Source organism: Suricata suricatta, chromosome 1 (assembly GCF_006229205.1).
Source record: "Suricata suricatta isolate VVHF042 chromosome 1, meerkat_22Aug2017_6uvM2_HiC, whole genome shotgun sequence".
Lineage (NCBI taxonomy): Eukaryota > Metazoa > Chordata > Mammalia > Carnivora > Herpestidae > Suricata > Suricata suricatta.
The window spans coordinates 19,819,322-19,830,616 of record NC_043700.1 but is presented as its reverse complement, the minus strand read 5'-3'; the positions used below and the strand labels follow the sequence as shown (position 1 = coordinate 19,830,616).

At 39.6% G+C, this 11,295-nt stretch overlaps 1 protein-coding gene across 1 annotated transcript in view; it reads left to right on the top strand.

Moving 5' to 3' along the window:
- Nucleotides 1-27: 27 nt before the first annotated feature.
- Nucleotides 28-11,295, top strand: part of VPS37A (VPS37A subunit of ESCRT-I) — a 43,544-nt gene continuing 32,276 nt past the window's right edge. Inside the window, exon 1 of the mRNA XM_029935102.1 lies at nt 28-477. Within this exon, the coding sequence (XP_029790962.1) occupies nt 353-477 (125 nt within the window). The 5' untranslated portion in view covers nt 28-352. The remainder of the gene's footprint in view (nt 478-11,295) is intronic.

Below are 11,295 nucleotides of genomic sequence, written 5' to 3'. Positions count from 1 at the left end.
GACACGCAGGGGGGGCGGAGCACGCTGGTGACGGAAGCAGAGGTGGTGAAGCGCGGAGCCGTCTGGCTGCCAGGCTGCTTGGTTTGGGTGTCGGGACCGTGAAGGTGGCGCTACCTGTCCCAGGCGGCTACTTTCCTCTCCCTGGCTGCCCACCGCCATAGTGGTTCGCCCAGGACGCAAGGACCCCTCAGCTGGGCTTGCGTAGAGAGGACGCGGCCCCCTCCCCTTCCCCCGGCGCCGGGACTCGGGCGTCTCGGTCCGCTCCTCCTGTCGCTGGGGAACCGCCGGCTTGAGCAGCTGGGAGAAGCAGGCCAGAGCCTTCTAGGGCCTCGGGCCCGGGGCCCCGGGGAGGATGAGCTGGCTCTTTCCCCTGACCAAGAGCGCGTCCTCCTCCGCAGCTGGGTCCCCCGGTGGCCTCACCAGCCTCCAGCAGCAGAAGCAGCGCCTCATAGAGTCCCTCCGGAATTCACACTCCAGGTGACTGGTCGCTGCCTCTCCGACAGGAGGAGAAAGTAGGGCGGGAGGGTGGGCTGGTCCTAGCCACACTTAGGACTCCTCAGGCCTACTGCCCGCCAGCTGCCTCCTTTTGACCTCCCCTCTTTCGCCCTGGGTCACACCCTTGCTCTCCCATCCCTGATCGGTGTTGAGGATTTCCTTCCGGACCCTTTCTTGCTCCCTCTTGCCTCCCCACGGCTGAGCCCTTCCAGTTCCGACTTGCTCATCCCTCCTGACATATCGCTGCTGGCTGTAATCTGTCTTATGTTCCATATCCAGTATCCTTCTTTGCTCTGCCTCCTCACGAGCCTTTCGCTTTGCCCACCGGATTGCCGCGTTGGCAGAATTGTCAAAGTACTGTACTTGGCTAAAAAGAATCGGAAAGAGTAATCTCCGGTTTCAGAGTGTAAAACTTTTGGAAAACAAACTTGTAACAAAAGGAAAGAGAAACCAAAGGTTTTGAGAGCTCTTTTCGGCTGGGAATGACCAACTCAATCGTCTTAAGTCTTTAAGATTTACCCTCTTCCCACAGCCTCCCCCAGTTTGACAAACTCATTCTCCATCTCTCACTTTATTATTCTTACTCCCACACTCAGGAATGGCCTTATGTTCATGTTAATGTGTTGACTTCCTATGAGTTTGTCATTTTCTGCATGGTCAGGTTAGAAGTATGTTGCAATTTAAATTATTTCAGAGGTTTTTAACTGTAAACCTCAGCCTTTTATATTGCAAATATTTGTGGCCTCTAACGGTTTACAAAAATTGGGACTGCCTCTTTATATAAATTACACAGGTTTATTTACTAAACTGTCACAACATGTCTTAATGTAAAGATATCAACATTAACTAACCCCAGGTCTTCTGTAAATGGACTTTTCAGCCATTTAAAAAATGTGAGACAATAAAATTAATTCCTGCTGAATGAACTATGAGGGGCCATTTTATGTTACTCTAATAATTTTTCCCAAGCCAGTAAGTTACAATGTAGAATCGTTTTCAATTAAATATGTTGTTAAAAGAAAAATTTACAGCAAAATTAGTATGTCTTAATTAAGGGCTGATGCTGATTGAACTTTTCAGATGTTTCTCGGTTCTTTGTCTCAAGTGTTCTGCTTGTTCAGAACTCTGAAAAGGGGAACGTGTATGGTATTGAACAGAGAGGAGTGGCATGCCATTTGTTTCAGTGGTGGCTTTCTCACAGAGTTCTTACAGGTCAGTCTTTTTTCCCCCAAATCAGTCTTATTCTAGTGTTTTGTATTAACTAAGAGCTACTCTTAGAAGGTATGCTTATAAATTAAGTTGCCTCATTTTGAACAAACATAATAAAAGCTTGTCTTCTTAGAAAGTATCACCTTGGAAGATTGTTTATATACTGAACTAGTACTCCTATTGCGAAAATACTTTTTAGAGCCACACCTTTGGAATTAATTGGCTTAAAGTCTTTAGGATGTTCTGTTGAGTGTTCTCACAGCTGACATTTTTATTCTTTTGAGATTGGAGTTGAAATTTTTAAATACTCTAAAGCCTCTTGCTGCTCAGGGGGGTTAAATAAGGGAATTGACTGAGCTGAAGTTTCTTGTGTGTTTTTCTGGTCTCCCAAATAAGGTGACATTCAAAAATAACTGCTCATCTAAGGGGTTCTGGGATTGGCTTACGTGTTTTAAGTTCTTTAATAAAAAATACTTGTAGTGTCATTTTATTTAAATATTTCACATTTACAAACTAGGATAATTTTGGAGACGAGTAGGTCCTGCATTTCCAGTTTTCAAGGAATAGAACAATACCAGAAAAAAAGTGTCATTCTTCTGTTCTCGTTAAATCTGCCATTTGAACTCATGACATACATTTTAAAGCTAGTTGGTAAAAATGATCTGTCAGTGCAGTGTGTGACACTATGTTGCTTCAGTAGCCAAATTTATTAGTATAACTTATAAAGATCTTTGTGCAGTAAGACACTGTGATTGGTGAATCCGAAGGTGCTCTCTGCAAACGTTGAAAGTATTTCAGATGATATTTTAATGATTAACAAAAGCTTTTTAAATTATGAATATCAATATCTTGTTGCATGCGGCCCACTTCCCTAATGTTTCATACTCTATCCCTTCTTCAGACATAAGGTTAGCAGCTCTTTCCTAGCAAGGAAAGTACCAGCTTCTGCCCTTCGCAGTAACCCCGTTCTTTCTTACACCTTCCAACCCTTACCTTCTTTTTTAACTCCTTAAAATTAAAAAAATTCCATTTCAGGAAATAGTCTGTTTGATTCCCTTCCTTAAATGAATGTAAACTGCTTTTTTAGGTACTTTTACCTCATCTTTCTCAGGCCTCTTCCAAAGGTTAGCTGAATTTTATGTGTATTTCCTCATGTTAATCTTACTGGTAAGGCAGGCCAAGTGGGAAACTGTCACAGATGACAAACAAAAGTTTTAACCAAAGCATAATAACATATTTGTCAGGTATGAAAATGGAAACTGGAAGTTATGTAGACTAGGCCCAAGTAATATATTCCACTTTCTGAATTACATTAATCAGAGTATTCAGTTTACCACCAACATTCCTGTCTTTGTGGGTAGGTGTAGAATTTAACTCTGTTGTTTCTTCTGCTTCCTTGAGAAGCACACTCTAAGGGAAACTCTTGGTTTCTCACCCTAACCCCTCCCTGCCCCCCCACACTTCTTGAAAGAACAACAGTTTTAATCTGCTTTCCCAGTATGCAGGATCACATACTTAGGGGAGGCTGTGCTCTTTTAACTCCAGGAGGCAAATAATGATTATTTAAGCCATTCATTTACCCTACAAGTTATTGTGGAAGCAGGCGGGACTCTTGACCTATTCTTGTTCCTTGGGAGTTGGAGAAGGCTGCCGGGGAGCTGCTCAGAATGTTTCCTGAGTGAGTAATAGAGAGGTCTGAACAGAAGTTCCTCTCTTATGTGGGACATCTGAAACTGCTTGGGTCATGAAGACAGGCTAACTGCTGAATGGGGTAGAGCAGAAAGATGGAATGCCCATGAAAATACTTTGATGCTGCAGTAACCAGCTTTGGAACCTTTGAGGCCTCTGGACTTAACTCTTCTTCAGGATTAATGACCCGTTACTGTTTAAGCCCCTTTCAACCTGGGTTTTCAGTTACAGTACTGGAAATTGAAAATATCCCAAGTGATACTCTCTAATCCCAGTATTTAAAGATTCTTAAGGAGTGAAGCTGTTAATTATTGCCCTGCATTGTACTACAATCAGAACATACTAAAAACTGATGGTCTTAACAGTTAACTATTCTAACTATCCTGGTTTCTCCTTTCTTAAGAATATTTAAGTTAATTAGCTAGTTTATTTTCTTTCTTTAGCTCTAAAACAATAATTTGGAGCTGTGTTGGGAATGGTAATTAACTATGTAAATTCAAAGTTATACAGATAGTAATCCTTATTACCTTTTACTAAGGGATATCAGGTCTATCAAGGAGAAGACTTACGCATTCATTTGATAATTACATGGTAATTCTGGTGCTATATTTATTTTATATTTAATAGGAAAATCCAATTTGGGAGTTATGTTTGTCAGAATTGGGGGGTTTTTTCTTTCTTTTTCCCTCTATCATGACAAATAGACTCCATGAATAGACTTAATGAGAGAGACTCTGAGCTGGAAATCAGGAGACGCTGCTGTATCATTAACGGTGTTGCAGCATTGGATCCTCTCGTAACCTTAATAGGCCTTCGGACCTCTGAAGTAAGAGGATTAATGGCCCCATCTCTTATCGCCCTGCCCGACTGTGAAAGTCTGTTAGTTCCTCACGTTCCTGTATATGAGCACTCTCTTAGAGATAAAAGACAAAATGAATTTGGACATTGGAAAGAGCAGCATGACTTAGGTGAATGAAAGCTTTGTAATCAAACTGACTTGGATTCCAATTTGGCTCTGACACACAATAGCAGTGTGGCCTTTTGGCAAATTAATCAACTTCTCTGAGCCTCCAGTTCCCATCTGTAATCTCAGGAATTGTGATTCCTGTCATGAAAGATTGTCACTATATAAACATTTATTAGAGTACCTGGTACAACTTGAGCCTATGGCAAATTCTATTCCTTCTTTCCACCGCAGAGAATCAATATGCATGGAAACTTTGCGTCTTAGCCTACATGCTTCTTGCCAGCTTATTGTTTGTGGATCCTTCACAAGCCCACTTATAACTCATTTGCCTCTGGCAGGAATACTTCTGACTTGCCATTCAGTACGCCAGTCCATTTTGGATAGGTTTCTCCCAAATGAAATGTACCTGTGTGGAAGGCTTTTAGATAGAATACATGTAAAGAAACTAGTAGGTACTCTGTAAATGGCAGTTATTTTATTTTTGTTTCTTAAAAATAATGGTGCCCATCTACATAGTCTTTGAAAATTATTTTGGAATTTTCTTTGGTTGCCAATCCCTGGATACCATTATTCTGATTGCCCAAACCTTTAGCCTTATAACTTCCTTGGAGAGTCTGCTACTGCATGGATTTTTACCCTAGAACTGTTAAGTTTAACCTTTTGCTCACAGTTAATAAGACTTTCTCCTCTAAATTCATGGGTTTCTGAGTAAACCTAAATTCCATAATTTTTTTCAATAGATTTTACAGTTCACTCAGAAGGACTTATACATGAACTCAGTAACACAACTAATCTGTAAGGAAAGGATATGTGCATATGTTTTTAATCTGTTTCAGTATTACATATTTTTTGAAATATGGGTCCATTGCTGGCATTTATAATTTGAGATTTTTTATTAAAATGCCCAAACTTTTAACTTTCAAAATAATAAGACTTTATTTAGAGCACTTTTAGGTTCACTACAAAATTGAAGCAGCTAGATAGAAGGTTTAGAGGTTTCCTATCTAGCCGCTTCCCCCTCCAACTTTTCTTTTAAAATAGAAAGATCTGGAAGATCTGACAGTCCTTCTTCCACATAGCAACATTTGCTTTGAGCTGTAGAGTAGCTGCCTCCTTTACTGGGCTTTCCTGCCTCCATTTCCCAGTTTACAATTGCTCCCTGTTGTACTGGAAACGAGGGTACTTTATCTTTTATAAGTACTGGAGATTAAAACTTCTTGTGGAAGAAAATCACTTAATAACTTGTTGCAATAAAAAATCCTACAAGAATTTTCTGTGCCCTATAGCCTATTGAAGCTACAGAAATCTAAAATGTCAACTCTGTGGCTCTATAAAGGGACATTGAGCTCTTACAATGAACTTTAAAATTATGTACATCAAACGGTCCCATAATTAAGTGAATCTTAATTTGATATGTTAATCTGATATAGTCCGTTTATAACCAATGATTAAAACTTAAAATTGTAGAGTATATGACATAATAAATCATAATATTGTTTAAGAAAAATTTTCCTAAGTAGATCATATCAGCTCAAGTACTACTTCTAGTTAATTTTCCCCTGAGTAGCATCAGTCCATTCCTGCTTTAAAAAATTAGCCAGTTTTTTCTTCATTGCTAGTTAAATCCAGCTGCATCTACTCTTCCCTTCCTCCCCCAGAACTCCTTCCCAGCTGTCTACTCTCTGCTACTTAAGCCAAAAACCTGGTTATCCTGTTTCCACTCAGTCCAGCCCTACTACCACTGGGTTCTAACTATTTTTCTGACTTCAGTTCTAGTCTTTTTCTTCCACGTGACCACCAGAATAATCTTTCTAAAATTCACATTTGACCCGTGTATTCCTTTCAGTAGTTTCCTAAATCTTGCCCAGAAAAGCCCAACTGTCTTAGCTTAATGCCTAGTTTTCAAAGAAGTATAAGGACGCAGGTCTGAATCAAACTGACTCCATGATAGGCTTCCAGTTTCCCCTCAGTCCTTGGGGGCCTAGGTGTTGGTTTCTCAGAATCATTAGACAATAAAAGGGCACACATTGCCCAACGTGGGAGGGACCACCCTTGTAACACCCTTAACACTCCTAAGGGCAGGCCTAGAAATAGAAGCTATAGGTAATCACTTATTGCTTAACCTACGTGAGGGTCCTGGGTCCACTCTGTAATTGGTTAACACTCTGAATGTTGTGATTGGGTCCCACCAAAAGTAACAAACACTCTGGACAATGTGTATGGTTAAAGTTACTGCCAATGATGTTATGCTATAATGATTGGACCCCTGTACCTGTGTCACAATATCCTGTAACTCCCCCTTCCCAAAACTCATAAAAGCCCTACCCTGTCTTTGTTCGGGGCTCTCAGCACGGATCCACTGTGCTGGTGAAGTCTGTGAGCCCGAGTTTAGGCCCAGCCACCCTAAACCCGTAATAAAGCTTTTTGCTTTTGCATGCGTGACTCGGTCTCCCTGGCGGTCTCTGGTTTTGGGGGATGATATTGAAATCTTGGGCATAACAGAAGATGGTGATGTGACTGATAGAAAGTGTCAACAGACTGTTAACAAAATTCAACTGCATTTAATGTGAAGATCTAGTTGGCTTTATTTAATTAATGAATTGGGCAGCATCCTATCTAGCAAGTTAAGTAGAGAAGAACTCCAAGGAGTTGTACAAAATGGAAGGTTTTTATAGGAAGAAGAGTGGGGCAAGGAAGTGAGGAGCAAAAAGAAAGGATTGTTTCATGTAAGGTCACCTTCTCTTAGGCGGAAGGGCAAGGAGTTTTATTAGGTTGATTACTTTAACAATTATTCCCTTTTTTGATCAGATTCTCAGCTTAACCAGGACTTGTGGTTAAAATTTAAGGCATTGGTGTCTCTCCCAGCTTTGAAGTTGAGGAAGTTTTTGTTGTTCCTTTTGTGACATTTATAGGTTTTGACTTTTTTACTTGACACCTTGATATTTTATAACCTGAAACTGGATTCACCTTATGGGCATTGTCAAAAGGTACAAACAGCTGAAAGACTGGAAAAGGAAGAATTTTACTTGGAATGACTAAGGAAAACACTGGGGATATTTCACAAAGCAGTGTCTCTCGAACAATGAAATTAAGGAAGTGATTTTATATAATTTTGAGTTTCACCTTCCCCAGAAGTATTAATCCACACACAACAGGTGATATTGGCTGCAGCAGATAACCTCCTTACTCAGTTAAAAGATAATCATGAAATATCCTATTAAGAACTTTGGGAAGGGGGAGAAGAACTTTGGTGAGAGAATGTAAGGGTTTTAATTGGGCAGCTATTGCTTTAGCAATGGATTCTGCAGTTTCAGGAATTAAGAAGCTCCTGATCATAATCATTTATATTTATTCCTAGCCAGGGTGGTAGGAACCTGCCAAAAGGAGTGAACAGTGAATCCTGAAAGTCTCCTGGTAGGTCGTTTCTAACTCAACAGTGTAAATTCAGGGGAGTCAACCAATGAAATGTCTTATTTTGCTTGTGAAAAGTTAAGGGCACAGTTTGATTTTCTCCTAGACTGAAATAAATGTTTACTGTAAATTCCAGAGGTTTAACTCCTTCCCCCTCCCATGCCTCCCCTCTTAGTAGTAGCCAGGGAGATACAGATGAGGGTATTATCTTTGCAGGCAAATGCCAGTATAAAGGAGATGAAAAAGAGAAAGGGTTTCATGTTTAATTAAAGTATGAAGTCTTGATTTGTTGTCTTGGGCAGAAGCAGTCTACCTCAGTGTCAGCTAATTCCTTGTCCATTTGATTCTAAGGTCTCCAGCACCTCTAAGTTCTGGAGCATTGGTTAGGAGCACTTAGTAAGGATCCTTCCAACAAGGCTTAAGTTCTATCTTCCTCTGATGTTGCTTTGGAATACTCAGTCACCAGGCTCTATACTCTGACCAGTAGGATCCATTGAATTCAGATCTGGGAAATTTATTTTAATCTGTTAATGACAGGTTGAGCATAAGACATTAGAGACTTAAAGTTGTTGGTCATAGTAACGTGAGACAAGGGATCAACAGAAGGCTGTAGACCAATAGGTCATTGGTCTACCAGTGACTCTGTCTTGTGTGGAATGAGGTTATTTTCCAAATGGGGTACTGTGAGTAGCCCACAAGATCAAAGGCAGTACCTTAGGTCAGGGAAGTCCAGTAGTTTCAAGTTTGGAAATTTTAAGTTTAAGGATCTCATTAGTTCTTTTGACCTTGCCTTGTTGAGGGTGATAGAGATAGTGAAAATTCCAAGAATTCTGCAGACTTTTCATGAAGGCTTGTCTAATTTATCCAGTGAAATGGGTGCCTTGATCACTGACTGGATATTGTAGAAGGTATACCCTAACTGGGAAATATGTTCTTTTTTTCCTTGCCACTGTGGGGCATTAGCCTTGCAACAGAGGAAGGATTCAACCCATCCAGAAAACGTATGTGCAATAACAAGAACATATTGATAATCCACACTAACAGGCAGTTGAATGAAGTCCAATTGCAGGTATGCAGAGGATCCAGAGAGGAGGTCTGAGGCCATTTGGGACAAAAATTGTTTTTCCAAGACTATGGACCTGACAGGTAGAGGTCTCCCTTCCAGTATTGATTCATATAATGTCAGTCATCTTAAATGCACTGTAGTGCACCAAGGACTGTAAAAACCGAAAAATGGGAGTTGCCTGAGAGCTGGGAACTACCAAGCAGCCAACTTTGGTTTCCCATAGCCCCAGCTGTTGACTTAACATAGCCATCGTTGACCCATCTTCATTTCTGACTCAGGAGCAGACTTTTGCCATGATACCAGGTCAGTAGGGTGGCAAAAGTCTGGCAACATGGGGCCAGTTTTTACAGTAGCAAAATGAACTTCATGCACACATGTCACAATTTTACAAATACAAGGAAGACATAGTATTCTTACTTGATAATGCTTCCCATGTAATTTAATATATCAAAGAAGCCTAATTAGTTTAATAATTTTTTTTTTTTGTAATGTTCTAAGGACACTTCTGGAAGAACTCCAAAATTTCTTACAGGTCAAAAGAGACTTCAGTTAGAATTTGGTTTTGGGAACTTTGTCAAAAATATCAAAAAAGGATTTTAAAGTTTGCCTAAATAGGATCACAGATCATTATAAAACTTAAAAGGTAAAGAAATGGTCACAGTCTGTTATCAAAAGCAGACCAAAAGTCCAAAAAAACCCACCTTTGTTCTTTTAACAGAGAAAACCAAATTCTAATTTTGTATCAGCTTATTATTGCTATTAAAACTTACTCATTTTACTTAATCTTAGGCCTTATCACTCATAAAGTTCCTTTCCAAAAATTCCTTTGTCGGGGCGCCTGGGTGGCTCAGTCGGTTGAGCCTCCCCGGCTTCGGCTCAGGTCAGATCTCACGGTCGTGGGTTCGAGCCCCGCATCGGGCTCTGTGCTGACAGCTAGCTCAGAGCCTGGAGCCTGCCTCCAGTTCTGTGTCTCCTTCTCTCTCTGCCCCTCCCCCTCTCATTCTCTCTCTCAGTATCAAAAAAAAAAAAAATTCCTTTTTCACAAACTTTACAAGTTTTTTGTTTTTCACATTCAGATTTTGCCCTGTTCATTCTCTTTACACAACCAGCTCCTTAGGATAAAATTACTTTCTTTTCCCCACTACAAAAAATGCATCTCCATTTCTTATACCATCTCTAACCATTTTACATTGTTTACATACAAAAATGTTTTGCTTATTTCTAGTAGCTTTAATAACATTAATTAGAATTCTTAACCCTTAGAAATCTTAATTTCTAGTCAAAACTAAGTGATTGTGAACTACATTATTCCAGCCTTTTTAGATTAACACATTATAAACTCTTCATAATTTGTAGATGTTCTTTTTTCAGTTTCTCAGTGAAGAATTAACAAACCCAAATATCTTTTAGTTTTTCTATAAAAAAACCCAAAAGTAGATAAGCCTATGTTCAATAACAGTATTTGTTTTACTGAGAAATAATCTAAATATTCAGTACATTCCATCATTTAATTTAATTTAACAAGACTTCTAAAATTTCCAGCTAAATTGATTTGGAAAACTTTTTAAACACATGTACCGTAAAATATAATTATTTTATATGTAAACATTTATGCCACTTAACATCTAAATCATTTGCTCCAGCAATCAAGTTTAGATTATACCCCAAACTTTATGAGATGTTAGAGACAGTCAGTCATCATTCTAAATTTTATTGCTGACAGATTACAACAGCATAAGCTAGTAATTCAGGTAGAATAAAATGTTTATCTTCATTATATTCAATGTTGATAACTCTAAAGATATGCCTGTTTTAATTAAACCAATGAATTTAAACTGTCTGTAATTTACTAGAAGATTATCCTAGAACTCAAAAAACATTTGAGTGGTTCCTCTTATATTTCTGAGAATTTGACTTATATAAGCACTTAATTTTCCTTAGACCAATTAAATAGATCCTTAAGCCAATGGAATTTACAAATTAATTGTAAGACTACCATCTGGAGATAGGAAATACCACATATTTACACATAAACACAGGCGCAGACCTTAAAGCTTATAGCTTTAAATTGCTGCTGTTGTTGTACCCAAGATTTCTTTATCGTCCCCAAAACCCAGAAACCACCAGGGAGACCGAGTCACGCATGCAAAAGCAAAGGGCTTTATTACGGGTTTAGGCTCACCAGGGCCTAAGCTCGGGCTCACAGACTTTACAGGCGTGGTGGATCCATGCTGAGAGCCCCGAACAAAGGTGGGGCAAGGCTTTTATGAGTTTGGGAAGGGGGAGTTACAGGAATCCAATTATTATTGACAGGTTTATCCAATTACAACATTTAGAGTGTTAACCAATCACAGAGTAGACCCAGGACCCAGGACCCTCACATGGGGTGTAACTAGCCTTAAGCAATAGACCTGCCCTTAGGAATGTTAAGGGTATTACAAGGGTGGTCCCTCTTGCC